This window comes from Ovis aries, chromosome 9, assembly GCF_016772045.2.
Source record: "Ovis aries strain OAR_USU_Benz2616 breed Rambouillet chromosome 9, ARS-UI_Ramb_v3.0, whole genome shotgun sequence".
Classification (NCBI taxonomy): domain Eukaryota; kingdom Metazoa; phylum Chordata; class Mammalia; order Artiodactyla; family Bovidae; genus Ovis; species Ovis aries.
This window is the reverse complement of record NC_056062.1, coordinates 79,173,840-79,192,255: the sequence shown is the minus strand read 5'-3', so window position 1 is coordinate 79,192,255 and position 18,416 is coordinate 79,173,840. Positions and strand designations below refer to the sequence as shown.

The 18,416-nt window shown below is 42.1% G+C and overlaps 1 protein-coding gene across 2 annotated transcripts in view; it reads left to right on the top strand.

Annotated features, from left to right (window-relative positions):
* MATN2 (matrilin 2) overlaps positions 1–18,416 on the top strand; it is a 166,542-nt gene that overhangs the window by 60,380 nt on the left and 87,746 nt on the right. For both annotated transcript variants that reach the window (XM_027973190.2, XM_027973189.2), the window contains exon 4: positions 3,191–3,313. In XM_027973190.2, coding sequence (XP_027828991.1) covers positions 3,191–3,313 — 123 coding nt within the window. The remainder of the gene's footprint in view (positions 1–3,190; positions 3,314–18,416) is intronic.

Sequence of the window (18,416 nt, the reverse complement as noted above, 5' to 3'; positions counted from 1 at the left end):
GCTACCCACTCCAGTATTCTGGCCTGAAGAATTCCATGGAGTGTATAGCCCATGGGGTCACAAAGAGTCAGACATGACTGAGTGACTTTCACTTATTTATATATTGTGGATTCATTAACATTGAACTCACAGCCAACAGCACTATCACTCATGCCTGGATGAAGTTTATTAAACACACATTTTCTCTGAAACGCACCTCACAGCCTTCTCGCACTTAGGAACACCAGACACACTTCACTTCAGCAAACACCAGCACTTCAGCACTACGCTTGGGGCCATCCTAAACAGCAAAATCACCAACAAAAAGCACAGAAACACAAGAGGTGTGGCACCTAATAGGCCTTGAAAAGGACACTTGTTTCCAGCCTGAGAGCAGAAACAAGAGGGCAGGGCATCACCTGTGCAGCTGCAGGTGGGAGTGAGAGCATCAGGCAACTTACATTTTCCATCGCTCTGCATGTGTCCTTAAATGATGTTGAAAACACTGTGAATACTGATTTTAGGGTTACAAATAAATTCTTGCAAGTAGGCAAATTTGCAAATATGGAATCTGTGAATAATTAGGATCAACTGTCTGTGTCCTCACGTTTGAACATCTCCGGAAACTGGACGGATCTTAGATTCCATGAAAGGGAGTATATATCAGTAGAGATAGAATCTGTTATTGATGTTGAGTGAAAAGCCAAGTTGAAGATGAATATATATAGGATGAACCCAAACATGTAAAATAAAAGCCCACCACACTTCTCCTTTGCTACATACAGTTAATGCATATCAAACATTCTGCTAGGGAGTGTTCTAAGCTTAATTTTAAGCTTAAATTTAAGCTTTACCATCTTAATTACTTTAACCCTTACAAGGCCCTTATGAAATTAGTACTATTTTTACTCCTATTTAATATTTTAAAAGTTAAGAAAATTGCTCATGGTCACAAAAACTGATATTTCAGGACTTCTGGGGTGGTCCAATGCAGGAGCATCAACGCTCCCAATGCAGGGGGCCTGGGTTCCATCCTGGTCAGGAAACCAGATCCCACGTGCACAGCTGAGAATCCACATGCCACGCGAGATCCCGTGTGCCACAACTAAGACCTGGCACAGCCAAAATACATTAAAAAATAAACAAAAAAATCCCCAGCTATTTCTTTCACACTGAAGTAAAAATGACTGATTTTAATCTAGAAGCTTTCCTAACGTTATTTATGGGCTTACCAGGGGGCACGAGTGGTAAAGAACCCACCTGGTATGCAGGAGACATAGAGACACTGGTTCAATCTCTGGGTCAGGGAGATTCCCTGGAGGAGGGCATGGCAACCCACTCCAGTATTTTTGCCTGAAGAATCCCATGGACAGAGGAGCCTGGCGGGCTACAGTCCATAGGTCCCAGAGAGTCAGACAAGACTGAGGCGACTTAGCAGGCACTCAGTGTTATTTATATCTTAGGAATTAAAACACAGACAATTGTAAACTCAGAGCAATCACAATCATTCCAAATTGTAATCTTATGAAATAAAAAAGTTTTACCTCCATTTACTGCCCACCATGTTTCTTACTTTGAAGTAAAGGGACATATACTTAGGATATGCCATTGATTTAATCAGAAGCTGAGTTTTCCAACACAGGGTTAAGAAGACTGTTCTTAGCTTTTGAAAGCCTCTTCTGTTTTGGCTTTATAAAAATAAATTTCTATGCATGGACGTCCTTTTTGTTTATGAGAACATTTGCATAACTTGTACTCTGTTTATACTGATACTTGTTAATTTTAAATATGTTCAGGTTGAATTATATGAAGCCAAGTAATAAATTTAAGGTGTAAAAAACAATAAGAATTTTTGTGAGCTCTGGACAGACTTATGCAAGCATTGATGAATCTGAAAGCTGAGGTACTTCAGAAACTAAATGTGGACATATTTATAAATTGAGACATAAAGATTATGGAAACATATGAATGCATTTTTTTACTCCAAAAATTTTATAACATTTTGCCTATTAAAAAATTACATTATTCTTTGGATTGCTGAGCCTGAGACATTGGTGATCTTTAATACATCCTCATTTAACTAATAACTTTTCCTCCAAGCCCATTTCTGCGAAAAACCCATACACTAACCAAAGCCCTTTCTGGTATCAGTAAACCCTCTGCTCACCAATTGGATGTTATTAATTGCACTGTGAAATGTCTGTCTTATGACAGTGACCTATGGTCACTTTTGACCTGTTTTTAGTTGTTGTTGTATTGTTTAGTTGCCAAGTTGTGTCCAACTTTTTTGCAACTCCATAGACTGTAGCCCGCTAGGCTTCTCTGTCCATGGGATTTTCTGGGCAAGAATACTGGAGTGGGTTGCCATTTCCTTCTCCAGGGGATCTTCCCCACTCAGGAATCGAACTTGCGTCTCCTGTGTTGGCAGGCAGATTCTTTACCCCTGAGCCAGTTGGGAAGCCCCTGTTTTTAGTTGGATATCAGCAATTTCATATGACTCAGCCTAACTTCATTTCCCTTTGACCCTCCATGGCCCTCTAGCTATACATATTTTTTTTTATTGGAGTATAGTTGCTTTACAATGTGGTGCTAGTTTCTGCTGTACAAAGAAGTGAATCAGCCATATGTGAAGTGCTAACTTCACATGTCCAACTCTTTACAACCCTGTAGACTATAGTCTGCCAGGCTCCTCTGACCATGGGGCTCTCCAGGCAAGAGTACTGAGTGGGTTGCCATGCCCTCCTCCAGGGGATCTTCCCAACCCAGGGATTGAACCTGAGTCTTGTACCTCTCCTGCACTGGCAGGCAGGTGCTTTTCCCCTAGTACTGCCTGGGAAGCCCCATATGTATACATATATTCCCTCCCTTTTGGCCCTCTCTCTGAACCCCCTCCCAACCCACCCATCAAGGTCATCACAGAGCACAGAGCTGAGCTTCCTGCGCTTTATGGCAGGTTCCCACTAGCGATCTATTTTACACATGGTAGTGTATAAATGTCAATCCCAATCTCTTAATTTATTGATGATGGCATTTATGTAGAACTGTCTTGTCCAACCAAAGGCTGTAAACCCCCCTTGAGGGCAGGGCCTGCAGCTTGTTTCTCTTTGGGTCGTGCTTGCTCCTTCACTGTGTAGCTTCTGGATGACTGTTTGCCGGAGGATGAAGTTAGAGAAGGCATTGTTGCCCTAACGTCCCACCTCTTCCCTTTCAGCGGTCCACATGTGCAGCATCCTGGAGCATAACTGCGCCCACTTCTGCATCAACACGCCTGGCTCATACGTCTGTAGGTGCAAGCAAGGCTACATCCTCAACTCGGATGAGAAGACCTGCAGAAGTAAGATTGCTTTGCTGATGTGTCCGTTCTGTCCTCCTCGGCTTTCTCGTGCTTTCTTCTTTTATCTGGGCCCATTTAACTCACCTGCGACCCCCACCCAACCAAGTCATCATTTCCCTGAAGAACAGAAACAAGGCTGTCTAAGATGCATATTTTGCCCTGCCCACTCAGCCTTCACAGCACTAAGGCCAGAGCCGGGCACACAGTAGGCCATCAGGAAGGGTTTGGAAGCTCGCTGGAGGCTCCTTCTCAGAAATAGCTTCCTTGGATTCTTGAGCTACTATCCTTGACTTCCAAGCTGTTCTTTAGGGGATCTGCTGAAGAGCCTTTTCATCCGTGGTCTTTATGAACTGTGCCCTTGTCACCAAAAGGGGGTCTGGCTGCTCACCACCCAAAAGCCAATAAACAGGCCAGGCTGGTGGAAAGGAAAGTTTGCTTTATTTCAAATGGTGGCAAATGGTGGGGGGCAAATGCTGGCAACATCTGTCCAAAGGCCAGCCCCTCCAGGGGCAACCAGTGGGGCAGGAGCTTGTATAGATGGAAGGAGGGGGCTATGTACAGAAACAGCACGATCGGCTCTGACACCTTCAAATTGGTCAGGGTGGTAGCGTCATCATGGTCGTTTCAGGTCACATTCAGAAAACTAAGATCATGGCATCTGGTCCCATCACTTCGTGGGAAATAGATGGGAAACAGTGGAAACAGTGACAGACTTTATTTTGGGGCTCCAAAATCACTGCAGATGGTGACTGCGGCCATGAAATTTAAAGACGCTTCCTCCTTGGAAGGAAAGTTATGACCAACCTAGATAGCATATTCAAAAGCAGAGACATTACTTTGCCAACAAAGGTCCGTCTAGTCAAGGCTATGGTTTTTCCAGTGGTCATGTATGTATGTGAGAGTTGGACTGTGAAGAAGGCTGAGTGCCAAAGAATTGATGCTTTTGAACTGTGGTGTTGGAGAAGACTCTTGAGAGGCCCTTGGACTGCAGGGAGATCCAACCAGTCCATTCTAGGGGAGATCAGTCCTGGGTGTTCTTTGGAAGGACTGATGCTAAAGCTGAAACTCCAGTACTTTGGCCACCTCATGGGAAGAGTTGACTCATTGGAAAAGACTCTGATGCTGGGAGGAATTGAGGGCAGGAGGAGAAGGGGACAACAGAGGATAAGATGGCTGGATGGTGTCACTGACTCAATGGACATGAGTCTGAGTGAACTCCGGGAGTTTGTGATGGACAGGGAGGCCTGGCGTGCTGCGATTCATGGGGTCACAGAGTCGGACACGACTGAGCGACTGAACTGAACTGAACTGAACTGAACTGAATCTGCAGTTCCAGGGTCCATTTGTTCCCATTCCTTTGAGGTCAGTTCTTGGAATTGTGACAGCGTATGTCATGGGTACAGTCTGATCATCGTGTAGTTAACTTCTTCACCCTGGTGTGTTAGTAGTTATAAGCCAGCTCACAGGATATGGCTCAGAATATTATCTGCAGTCCTTGAGAAGGAACTAAAGGTCCTTGACTATACTTAACGACTATAGTATTATTATTTGGTCTCCTTTGACTGTTCTCTTTTGTTTCTGTATTTCTCATTTCTCTGATTAAACTTATTCGTTGACCAAAGTTTTCTACAGATAAAAGGCAGGCAGAGGACATGGGGTGGTGGAGGGAGGGGTTAAAGACCATAGGGTCCTGCTCTGTTTCACCCTGAGGAGTTGTTTCTGTATTTTTTTTTTAATCTTCCTTGAAGCATGGATTTAGGGTGAGTTATTAATGTTGGCTGGGAATGATTATTCAAGTTCTGTTTTAGAAGAGTGCAGGAATCTAATTGGTCTGGTGGGGGACGCTTTATAGGTCTCCTAAATAAAAAAGGGCAAACAGATATAAAGTGTTAATAGAATTCACATTCTCTTTTTTTGGCCAAACCCCTGTACTGGACAATATACTGACATTAGAGCCGCATGACGTAATCCGCCTCTTAGAGGAGAGAATTACACATACGTTGAGTGTTGTGCCTATACTTTTTTTTTTCAAGTTATAAATAAAGACATTAATAGCCTAGAAAACAACCAGACTTCCTCAGGACATGAAGGAGACCAGCCCACGTGGAGGCAAATAAAACTCAGCAAATCTGACATGTAGGTCATGTAATGCGTAATTGTGATTATACTGCATGGTAAGTAATTAAGCCCTAATGGAAAGCAGTTTGCACAAATGGCTGTAATTAGTATCGCGTTTATGGAGCCAAACCACATTTTCCTTTTGTCTTCTCACTTTTCAGTGGGTTGAGAGTGGTTGGCTAGGGGCCTCCCTGCCCCCCCCAAGATTAGGGAACATCTGCTCCACTCCTCCGGTTGGTGGCCTGTAGAAGCTCAAAGCACCCAGACTCTGTGAGCCCCCCCTGGGGGAGGGGTCCCTGTGTTCTCCAGCTGCTCCCGGAACCCAGGATCCCAGGTTGCTTGTTGAGTGGAGTCTGAATCATCCTGGTCTTCCGCTTGAACCCCTGACCCTTCTTTGGTTTTCACAACGAAAATCACTTATACCATATGCTCATGGGTTGAATAGAATTTACTGGAGGACTGAGGGAGCTCAGGCAGAGTCACCTCACACACTGCTCAGCAAACAAGCTAAACATCTCAGACATGCCCTGTCCTCTCCAGGAGCCTCCCCCCACTCTCCCCCTCCCACCCCAGCAGGGTTTCTCTGCAGAGCACTCAGCCTCCCTCCACTTTGCTAACTCCTGTCCTGCTCTTCCCTTCTTTCAGTTCAGTTCAGTTGCTCAGCCGTGTCTGACTCTTTGCGACCCCATTGGACTACAGCACTCCAGGCCTCCATGTCCATCACCAACTCCTGGAGCTTACTCAAACTCATGTCCATCACATCAGTGATGCCATCCAGCCATCTCATCCTCTGTCGTCCCCGTCTCCTCCTGCCTTCAATCTTTCCCAGCGTCAGGGTCTTTTCCAATGAGTCAGTTCTTCGCATCAGGTGCCCAAAGTATTGGAGTTTCAGCTTCAGCATCAGTCCTTCCAATGAATATTCAGGACTGATTTCCTTTAGGATGGACTGGTTGGATCTCCTTGCAGTCCAATGGGCTCTCAGGAAATTCTTGCCTTTGTCTCCTGCTCCCTTGATCTGCTGGGATCCCGGCATGTGCCAGGATCCGTTTTCCATGCTCTGGCTTAGTCAGTCCAGAGATATCTTGAGATCAGCAAATGAAACATAAAAAGTTCTCCCCCTGATGTCATGAGCAGGCCTTCCCCACACACCAGGTTTGCCAGACCCCCTGCCTGGCCCCACCTCAAGTTCTGAGGCCCCAAGCTCTCCCGGGTCTGGGGCCTGTGTTCTCTCCAGTTCTGGGGCTGTGGGTGCATCACACGGCATGAGGCAGAAACTGTCTGGGCTTCTGACATACTGACCAGGTGGAGGGGGGGGGAGGCCCAGCTCGGAGGGGCCTGAGCCCAGGTAGTGGTTCTCAAGCTTCAGTACCGGGGGAAGAGACACCCAGGAAGCTGACCCCTGACCCCGCCCACCTCCCGGCGCCCCCAGATTGATAGTCAGCAGCTCTGGGTGGGACCTTGGCATCTGCATTTGCTATGAACTTCTCCCATCCAAGTACTAACCAGGCCCGACCCTGCTTAGCTTCCGAGATCAGATGAGATTGGGCGTGTTCAGGGTGGTATGGCTGCAGACTGTTGTGAACTTCTGACCTAGGTTGCTGCTGCCATGGTTTGAGATTCCCTAGCTTCAGCCAGCCAAGGCAGTTGGGAGGGAACGGAGCAGGGTAGGAGGGGAGTAGGGCTCAGCTGTCCCAAGTGACTCCGCCCCCCTTCCCAAGTGACCCCGCCCCCTTGTCCCAGCTGACCCCACCCCTCGTCCAAACTGACCCCGCCCCCATCCCAGCTGACCCCGCCCCCATCCCAGCTGACCCCGCCCTCCGGTCACCTGGAAGCAGAGGAACTACCTTTATTGTCGGCGCCGGACTTACCTTAATATGTCCAGTCAAAAAGAGCATTTTCTCTCTCTCCCAGGAAAAGATCATAATAATGACTCTTGTTTGCCCACCTGAAATTGTACACCAGCGGGCCTTGTGGAAGGATGAAGGCCTTCAGAGTCTGCGGACCCTGACATTCAACCCTCTCAGTTTCAACTGTGACATTCTAGCTGTATGTCACCCTGAGCTGGTGATTTAACTCCTTGACTCAGCTTCCTCACCCACAAGAGGGGAAGGGTGGTGACAAACCATCAACTGATCCTTGTCAACCCTGAGTTTGGTCTGGTGGACAGTTCAAAGTTGTGCAGAGGGGAGTCTGGGCCAGACCCTGACCTCTGTTTCTGGGCTGCTCTCTGCCAACACGGAGAGGAACTCTCTGGACCTGGAGAGGAATGAGACACAGCCCTTTCCAGCTTTGAGCCTTTAAGATGTGCCAGGCCCTGGGAGGTCCTGGCAGTCCAGTGGTTAAGACTCTACACTTCCTCTTCAGTGGACATGGTTTGATCCCTGGTCAGGGAACTAAGATCCTGCAAGCTATTCAGCATGAAAAAAGCCGGAGGGGGAGGGGGGGTAGAAAAAAAAAAAAAACAACCTTCTAGAAATGAAATAGTACCTAAAACATCAATATTCCTGCTCTCTTGAAGTTACATTCTTGCATATGTATCAAAGTCAAATAAATGACCAAGATAACTGCAGCCCAAAGTGATTGCAGGCCCTGCTTAGCCCAGTATGCTACACACAAGGTCAGGACTAACTATAATCACTTACTAAGTGTTTATACCGTGTGCCAGGAGCTCTCCTGAGTGTTCTATATTTGTTATCTCATTAATTCTGACATCAAGCTCTTAAAGTAGGTTTAGCATTTTATTTTACAGATAAGGAAAATGAATGCCAGAAAGGTTAGACAATTTACTTGAGGTCATAGGGCTAGTAATGAGACTAAGCCAGAACCCAAGTCCCGTTAGGTATGACTGCATGGTCCTGGCTTTTGCCCATCATTCGATGCTTGCCAGCATCGCTTGTCCCATGATCCTTGAGGTGGCAAGCAGTCCTGCAGCCAGAGACACTCCTCCAAGCACAAGAGGACAGGCAAGTTCAAAGCACTTCCTTATCTCAGAGGAGACTCAGAACCAGTTCACCAGGTCTGACATTCAAATGATTGTCATTCCCACAAGTTCACTACTAACTCCTGTGATTCTGTCATGTACAGGATGATTGTGAGAGGCGATGGCCTCCAAACACACACATACACACACGCTATAGTTGCCATTTTCTAGTCATACCCTGCCTGTGTGGAGATGGGAGGTAGACATTGCTGAGTCATAGGTTCTTCAAGTGGAAACAGACCTTGTCTATCAGACTGTTAGCGTCCTCTCCCTCTTAGCCCAGGAATTCTGTTTCTCCTTGGTGTCCCAGAGTGATGATGCCTATCCATCCATCGTCACCCATCTGGAACGCAGATCATTACAAAGCACCCGTATCCCACCTCCAGGGTAGCTTGGGTCAGTGGTTGAGCTGAAATCCTACTCTTTGTAATTCCCACCTTTGATCCTATTTCTGAAGGATCATATACTGAAGTGTATGGCCAACTGAAGCCATATACTAAAAAGTTTATTTCCTTTTCCAGCTAAAAAGAGAAACCCTTTGATTATTGAAGAATGTAATCGCCCCACCTCATTTAATTTTCTCTTTTTCAGGGGAGGCATGAACACATCTTTAGGTGACCTGGATTTGGGTCTCTTCATTGTCCAAACAACCCTTTTTTGGACATCAGTTAGTCAGTGTCTCAAAATATGCCCCTTTATTTAAAGACAAGATCAAGTACATTAAATAATTTTACCTTTAACATTTTGTCCATACCATATGAGCTATTTGGAATGTACTGGAGGCAACACTGTAAGATTCTTCGGTCTCCAAAAAGTCTTCCCCATCCAAAGCCATAATATATACATAAAAGCATTACCAAGTGCATAACCCATATGGGCTCAATAGAAGTTTATGTTCTTCTCTTTCCCCATTTAAAAATGTGAGGGGGAGTTGGAATCCTCATGAAATGCGCCTGTCTTCATATATCTCTTTTCCTCCACCATTCCCCTATCCTTGAATTCTTTTCTCATTAACAAGAACAAACTTTATCTTATTTTAAAAAAATAAGGAATTTTCCCTTTTTGTCTCCCTTCTGGAATATTTAATCTGTCTGGAAGAATAATGAAAATGCAACACTTAGAAAACTTCACTTGGCAAGAAAATGTAAACTTTCTTGTCCAGCTTTCTCATTTTTTCTCAAGAAACATATCAAATGCATTTTACAGTTTTATTGTTCAGATATGTTCCTGAGATTATTTTCCCAAGTTATATAAGCAACTTAATAGCTTTTATATTACAGTTTAATCAAAGGACATGACCCCTTTGATGTGACAGAGAAACAGCCACATTATTAAAAACAGAAAATAAAGCAATAAGCAACATTCCTCATGAATGTGAATGAAAAAAATTCCTAAAAACTTCTCAAATAGAATCCGTATATATAATGTAATCAAGACCAAGTAGGATTTAGTACAAGCATTGGTTTAACATCAATAATTAAAAATCAATAATTAAGGCTTCCCTGGCTGGTAAGTGGTAAAGAATCCACCTGCCAATGCAGGAGACGTGGGTTCCATCCCTGATCTGGGAAGATCCCATGTACCACAGAGCAACTAAGCCTGTGTGCCACGACTGCTGACCCTGTGCTCTAGAGCCCAAGAGGTGCAACTTCTGGGCCCACATACTGAAGCTACTGAAGCTGGTGCTCCCATGTTCTGCAACAAGAGAAGCCACTGCAAGGAGAAGCCCGAGCACCGCAGCTACAGAGCCGTCCCACTCACCACAAGTAGAGCAAAGGTCCAGTACAGCCAAAGACAAATCAATGAAGCTTTTTAAAAAATGAATTAATATATGACTGATAGTCTACGTAGAAAAATTGTAAGTGTGCCACCAGAAAACTGCTAGAACCCATTAACAACTTTGGTTGTTCAAGGCAATCTACAGACTCAATGCAATTCCTATTAAAATACCAATGGCATTTTTTTTGAACTAAAACAAATAATTTTAAAATTTGTATAGAAACACAAAGACCATCAATGGTCAAACAATCTTAAAAAAGAAGAAAAGAACTAGAGGAATTATACTCCCTGGTTTAAGACTATGTTAAAAAGCTGTAGTAATTAAAACAGTATGTAATCTCTCTCTCTCCTCTCTCTCTATCTCACACACACACACACAAACCTCACAGACTGATGGAACAGAATAGGTAGTCCAGAAATAAACCCATGTACTTATGGTCAATTAAACTATGACAGAAGAGATAAGAATATACAGTGGAGAAAAAAGAGTTTCTTCTAAGTGGTGCTGGGAAAACTGGACATCTACATGTAAAAGAATGAAATTAAAACATTCTCTAACACACCATACAAAAATAAATGCAAAATGGATTAAAGACCTAAATGTTAGATCAGAACCACAGAACCACTCCTAGAGGAAAACATAGACAGAACATAAATCATAGCAATTTTTTTTTGAATCTCTCTCCTAAAGTTAAGAAAATAAAAGCAAAAATAAACAAATGGGATCTAATTAAACCTAAAAGTTTTGTACAGTTAAAGAAAAGACAAAACAAAAAGATAACCTTCAGAATGGGAGTAAATATTTGCAAATGATATGACTGATAAGGAGTTACTATCTTAAATACATAAACAGCTCATGCAACTCAACATCAAAACAAACAACTGAAGTGAAAAAAGAAAAAAAATGGGCAGACCTGAATAGGCATTTTTCCAAAGAGGACAGGCAGATGGCAAACAGGCTCATGAAAAGATGCCCAACATTGCTAATCATTAGGGAATTGTAAGTCAAATTCACAATGAGATATCACCTCGTATCTCTCAGAATGTCTATCATCAAAAAAGAAAAAGAAAAAAACCCCACAAATAATAAACACTGGTGAGGATGTAAGGGAAAAGGAATCCTGTTAGTGTAGCCACTGTGGAAAACAGTATAGAGGGTTCTCAAAAAACTAAAAACAGAACTATATATGATCCAGCAATTCCACTCCTGGGTGTACATTGTAAAGAAACAAAAACACTAATTCAAAAAGATATGCACTCTGTTTTTCATAGCAGCATTATTTACAGTTGCCAAGGTATGGAGGCAACTTAAGTGTCCATCAGCAGATGAATGAATAAAGAAAATGTGGTATACACACACAATGGAATACTTCTCAGCCTTAAAAAGGATTAAATCTTATCATTTGCCACAACATGAATGGACCTGGAGACTTTTATATTAAGTGAAATAAGCCAGACAGAGAAAGACAAATACTGGGTGATATCACTGATATGTGGAATCTAAAAATGTACAACAAACTAGTAACTATAATAAGAAAAGAAACAGACTCACGGGTATAAAGAACCAATTAGTGGTTACCCATGGGGTGAGGGGAAGGGGAGGGGTAAATAGGGATAGGAGATTAAGGGATACAAACTGTTGTGTATAAAATAAACTGCAAGGACATATTGTACAACACGGGGAATATAACCAATATTTTATAACTTTAAAAATTGTGAATCACTATATTGTATACTTGTACATATTAACTATACTTACACAATATTGATTATACTTCAATAAAAATTAATATAATTTAATTTACCATATTAATAGCCTAAAAAATGTAAAATCATAAGATCATTTTAACAGATGTCCAAAAAGCATTGGCCAACACCCAATGTTCATTCATGATAAAACACTCTCCAATAAACTAGAAATAAAAGGGAAATTCCTCAACTTGATAAAAAACACATATGAAAAGACCTAGAGTTAACATCTTGGAAAATATCATGATGCTGGAAAAGATTGAGGGCAGGAGGAGAAGGGGGCAACAGAGGAAGAGATGGTTGGATGGCATCATCAACTCAATGGACATGAGTCTGAGCAAACTCCAGGAGATAGTGAAGGACAGGGAAGCCTGGCATGCTACGGTCCATGCAGTCAAAAGAGTCAGACATGACTGAGTGACTGAACAACAGGAGTTAACATCATACCCAAGAGTAAAAGACTAAGTGCTTTCCTTTTAAGATAAGGAACAAAAAAGTATGTCCTTTGCCATACTTCCATTCAATGTTGGACTGGATGTCTTAACTGATATAATAAATCATATAATATTTATATGAAATAAAAAGAAATTAGAAATTAATACAGATTGGAAAGGAAAAAGTAAAACTGTCCTTACAGACTATTTGACTGCATATGTAGAAAAGCTAATCGGATCTTCAAAAAACCTCCAAAATTTATTAATGAATTCATCAAGGTTGCAAGATAAAAGGTCAATATACAAAATTATTTGATTGTATTTATTTATTTATTTATTTTAATTGGAGGCTAATTACAATATTATAGTGGTTTTCGCCATACACTGACATGAATCAGCCATGGGTGTACATGTTTTCCCCATCCTGAGCCCCACTCCCACCTCCCTCCCCATCCCATCCCTCAGGGTAATCCCAGTGCGCAGCCCTGAGCACGTTGTCTCATGCATCAGATCTGGACTGGTGATCTGTTTCATGTATGATAATATACATGTTTCAGTGCTATTCTCTCATTATTATATACTGCAACAAAAATCTGAAATAGACATTTTAAAAGTTTTACAATAGTATAAGAAATATAGAAATTAGAGATAAATTAGCAAAACGCGGCATGATCTATACATTGACGAATACAAATGATGTCTGCAGGAATTAAAGAAGACCTAAAGAAATGGAAAGATCAGCAAATCATCAAATAGAAGACTTACTATTGCTTAGATGTCAATCCTTTCTAAAATGATCTATAGATTTAAAGCAATCCCTATCAAAATCCTAGCAGACATTTTTGAGTAGAAACTGATGACCTGATTCTAAAATATAGATGAAAATTAAAAAAAAACAATTGAATACTCAAATAAAATCACTGCTTATTACTCACAATAGTTATAGTTTGTAAGTCTCTGTGAACATTGAACTAGTGGTTACTGGATTATGGTTCCTAGGGGAAATATAGAGTTAGTTTCCTGCAAGCCTCTGGCCACAGTTCAGTTCAGTTCAGTTGCTCAGTCGTGTCCAACTCTTTGCAACCCCATGAATCGCAGCACACCAGGCCTCCTGGTCCATCACCAACTCCCGGAGTTCACTCAGACTCAACGTCCATTGAGTCAGTGATGCCATCCAGCCATCTCATCCTCTGTCATCCCCTTCTCCTCCTGCCCCCAATCCCTCCCAGCATCAAAGTCTTCTCCAGTGAGTCAGTTCTTCGCATGAGGTGGCCAAAGTACTGGAGTTTCAGCTTTAGCATCATTCCTTCCAAAGAAATCCCAGGGCTGATCTCCTTCAGAATGGACTGGTTGGATCTCCTTGCAGTCCAAGGGACTCTCAAGAGTCTTCTCCAACACTACAGTTCAAAAGCATCGATTCTTCGGTGCTCAGCCTTCTTCACAGTCCAACTCTCACATCCATACATGACCACAGGAAAAACCATAGCCTTGACTAGATGGACCTTAGTCGGCAAAGTAATGTCTCTGCTTTTGAATATGCTATCTAGGTTGGTCATAACTTTTCTTCCAAGGAGTAAGCGTCTTTTAATTTCATGGCTGCAGTCACCATATGCAGTGATTTTGGAGCCCCCAAAAATAAAGTCTGACACCGTTTCCACTGTTTCCCCATCTATTTCCCATGAAGTGATGGGACCAGATGCCATGATCTTCGTTTTCTGAATGTTGAGCTTTAAGCCAACTTTTTCACTCTCCTCTTTTACTATCACCAAGAGGCTTTTTAGTTCCTCTTCACTTTCTGCCATAAGGGTGGTGTCATCTGCATATCTGAGGTTATTGATATTTCTCCTGGCAATCTTGATTCCAGCTTGTGTTTCTTCCAGTCCAGCGTTTCTCATGATGTACTCTGCATATAAGTTAAATAAGCAGGGTGACAATATACAGCCTTGATGTACTCCTTTTCCTATTTGGAACCAGTCTGTTGTTCCATGTCCAGTTCTAACCGTTGCTTCCTGGCCTGCATACAGATTTCTCAAGAGGCAGGTCAGGTGGTCTGGTATTCCCATCTCTTTCAGAATTTTCCACAGTTTATTGTGATCCACACAGTCAAAGGCTTTGGCATAGTCAATAAAGCAGAAATAGATGTTTTCTGGAACTCTCTTGCTTTTTCCATGATCCAGTGGATGTTGGCAATTTGATCTCTGGTTCCTCTGCCTTTTCTAAATCCAGCTTGAACATCAGGAAGTTCACGGTTCACGTATTGCTGAAGCTTGGCTTGGAGAATTTTGAGCATTCCTTTACTAGCATGTGAGATGAGTGCAATTGTGTGGTAGTTTGAGTATTCTTTGGCGTTGCCTTTCTTTGGGATTGGAATGAAAGCTGACCTTTCCCAGTCCTGTGGCCACTGCTGAGTTTTCCAAATTTGCTGGCATATTGAGTGCAGCACTTTCACAGCATCATCTTTCAGGATTTGAAATAGCTCTGCTGGAATTCCATCACCTCCACTAGCTTTGTTCATAGTGATGCTTTCTAAGGCCCACTTGACTTCACATTCCAGGATGTCTGGCTCTAGATGAGTCATCACACCATCGTGATTATCCAGGTCATGAAGATCCTTTTTGTACAGTTCTTCTGTGTATTCTTGCCACCTCTTCTCAATATCTTCTGCTTCTGTTAGGTCTATACCATTTCTGTCCTTTATTGAGCCCATCTTTGCATGAAATGTTCCCTTGGTATCTCTAATTTTCTTGAAGAGATCTCTAGTCTTTCCCATTCTGTTCTTTTCCTCTATTTCTTTGCACTGATTGCTGAAGAAGGCTTTCTTATCTCTTCTTGCTATTCTTTGAAACTCTGCATTCAGATGCTTATATCTTTCCTTTTCTCCTTTGCTTTTCACCTCTCTTCTTTTCACAGCTATTTGTAAGGCTTCTCCAGATAGCCATTTTGCTTTTTTGCATTTGTTTTCCATGGGGATGGTCTTGATCCCTGTCTCCTGTACAATGTCACGAACCTCATTCCATAGTTCATCAGGCACTCTATCTATCAGATCTAGGCCCTTAAATCTATTTCTCACTTCCACTGTATAATCATAAGGGATTTTATTTAGGTCATACCTGGATGGTCTAGCAGTTTTCCCTGTTTTCTTCAATTTCAGTCTGAATTTGGTAATAAGGAGTTCATGATCTGAGCCACAGTCAGCTCCTGGTCTTGTTTTGTTGACTGTATAGAGCTTCTCCATCTTTTGCTGCAGAGAATATAATCAATCTGATTTTGGTGTTGACCATCTGGTGATGTCCATGTGTAGAGTCTTCTCTTGTGTTGTTGGAAGAGGGTGTTTGCTATGACCAGTGCATTTTCGTGGCAAAACTCTATTAGTCTTTGCCCTGCTTAATTCTGCATTCCAAGGGCAAATTTGCCTGTTACTCCAGGTGTTTCTTGACTTCCTACTTTTGCATTCCAGTCCCCTATAATGAAAAGGACATCTTTTTGGGTGTTGGTTCTAAAAGGTCTTGTAGGTCTTCATAGAACCATTCAACTTCAGCTTCTTCAGCGTAACTGGTTGGGGCATAGACTTGGATCACTGTGATATTGAATGGTTTGCCTTGGAAACGAACAGAGATCAGTCTGTCGTTTTTGAGACTGCATCCAAGTACTGCATTTCGGACTCTTTTGTTGACCATGATGGCTACTCCATTTCTTCTGAGGGATTCTTGCCCACGGTAGTAGATATAATGGTCATCTGAGTTAAATTCACCCATTCCAGTCCATTTTAGTTCACTGATTCTTAGAATGTCGACGTTCACTCTTGCCATCTCCTGTTTGACCACTTCCAATGTGTCATGGATCTGACATTCCAGGTTCCTATGCAATATTGCTTTTTACAGCATCAGATCTTGCTTCTATCACCAGTCACATCCACAGCTGGGTATTGTTTTTGCTTTGGCTCCAACCCTTCATTCTATCTGGAGTTATTTCTCCACTCAACTCCAGTAGCATATTGGGTACCTACTGACCTGGGGAGTACCTCTTTTAGTATCCTATCATTTTGCCTTTTCATACTGTTCATGGGGTTCTGAAGGCAAGAATACTGAGTGGTTTGCCATTCCCCAGTGGACCACAATCTCTCAGACCTCTCCACCATGACCCACCTATCTTGGGTTGCCCCGTGGGCATGGCTTAGTTTCATTGAGTTAGACAAGGCTGTGGTCCTAGTGTGATTAGATTGACTAGATTTCTGTGAGTATCTGGCCACAATATTTCACAAATCAATACAGAACCTTATTTTAGGGGTGTTTCTGTTTAAAGACACCTTAGTGATTCCCTGGTGGCTCAGACAGTAAAGCGTCTGCCCGCAATGTGGGAGATTTGGGTTGGATCCCTCGGTTGGGAAGGTCCCTTGGAGAAGGAAATGGCAGCCCACTCCAGTACTCTTGCCTAGAAAATTCCATGGATGGAGCAGCCTGGTGGGCTACAGTCCATGGGGTCACAAAGAGTCGGACACGACTGAGTGACTTCACGACATGACTTTGATCGAGTATACATTGTTGATTTATTGACATTGAACTTACAGCCAACAGCACCGTTACTCATGCCTGAATGAAGCTCATCTAACATTCTTCCTCCCTAAGGCAGAGCATGGCCTTCTTGCCTTAGGGACACCAGACAGCACTTCAACACTACTCGGAGGGGCCGTTTTAAACAGTGAAGTGACCAACAGACAGCACACAAATTCTAAAATTATGGCTTTAAGGGGAGCACAAAAAAGATACTTGTTTATAGCATGAGTGCCAAAACAAGAAGGCAGAGCACTGTTTGACTTTCACTAGGAAAGTGCAGTGGCTCAATAGTTTCACCACTCTGCACAGATCCATGAATGACCACGAAAAGGCCTAAGTATCGTTTCTAGGTTCCCAGTACCTTTTATAAAGTAGGTAAATTGGCAAGTCTGGAATCTGCAAATAATGAGAATCAAGTAAAACTTTGAGAAAAATAAAGTTGGAGGGGTCAAATTATCTTAAGACTGACTATAAAGCAGTGGTAATCAAAGCGGTGTGGTAGTCATGTAACAGTGGACATCACTGGCACAGAATAGAATCCAGAAGCAGACCCACACATTTACGGTGAAATGATTTTTGACAAACATGCCAAGGAAATTCATTGGAAAAGAATAATGTCATCAACTAATGGTGTTACAACAATTGGATTCCCATGTGTAAAAAAAAATGGACCTTGACCGTTACCTCATACCATATACAAAAATTTATTTAAAACTGATTTTAAATGTTAATATAAAGGAGAAACATATAAATGTCTAGATTAAAATGTAGGGAAAAAATAGATGACCCTGGGTTTGGCAAGGATTTTTTAAATAGGGCACAGAACACAAAAGAGAAACTCAGTAAATTGAACATCATCAAAATTAAAATATTTGCTTGCAAAATACACTGCTATTAAACTGAAAAGGCAAATCACAGACTGAAATTAAATATATCCAACAAAGGACCTTAGAATTTATAAAGAATTCTTATAACTTTATAATAGGAAAATAAACAGCCCAGTCAAAACGGGCAAAAGATTTGAATAGACACTAAACGAAAGAAAATAGATAAAGAAGAGATGCTCAACCTCATTAGTCAAAAAGAAAATACAAATTAAAGCCATAAAAGGATACCCCCACTCTACTTCCACTAGATTGAATACATTTTAAAATATTGACCATGTCAAGTAATGGCAAAGTTGGAAACAGAGTCATCATTTTTCCTGGCAGGAAGACAAAATGGTTCAACCACTTTGGAAGACAGATTAGAAGTTTCTTACAAAATTAAGTATGCACTTACCATGATATCGAACCATTCCACTTTTAGCTATTTACTCAAAAGAAATTAAAGTTTAAGTTCAAACCAGGATTTGAGCACAGATGTTTACTTGTAATAAGCCCAAACTGGAAACAACTCAAATCAAATCAAAACAACTCAAATCATCAACAGGTGAACTGATAACAAATTGTGAGACATGCATACAGTGTAATACTAGTGGGCAATGAAAA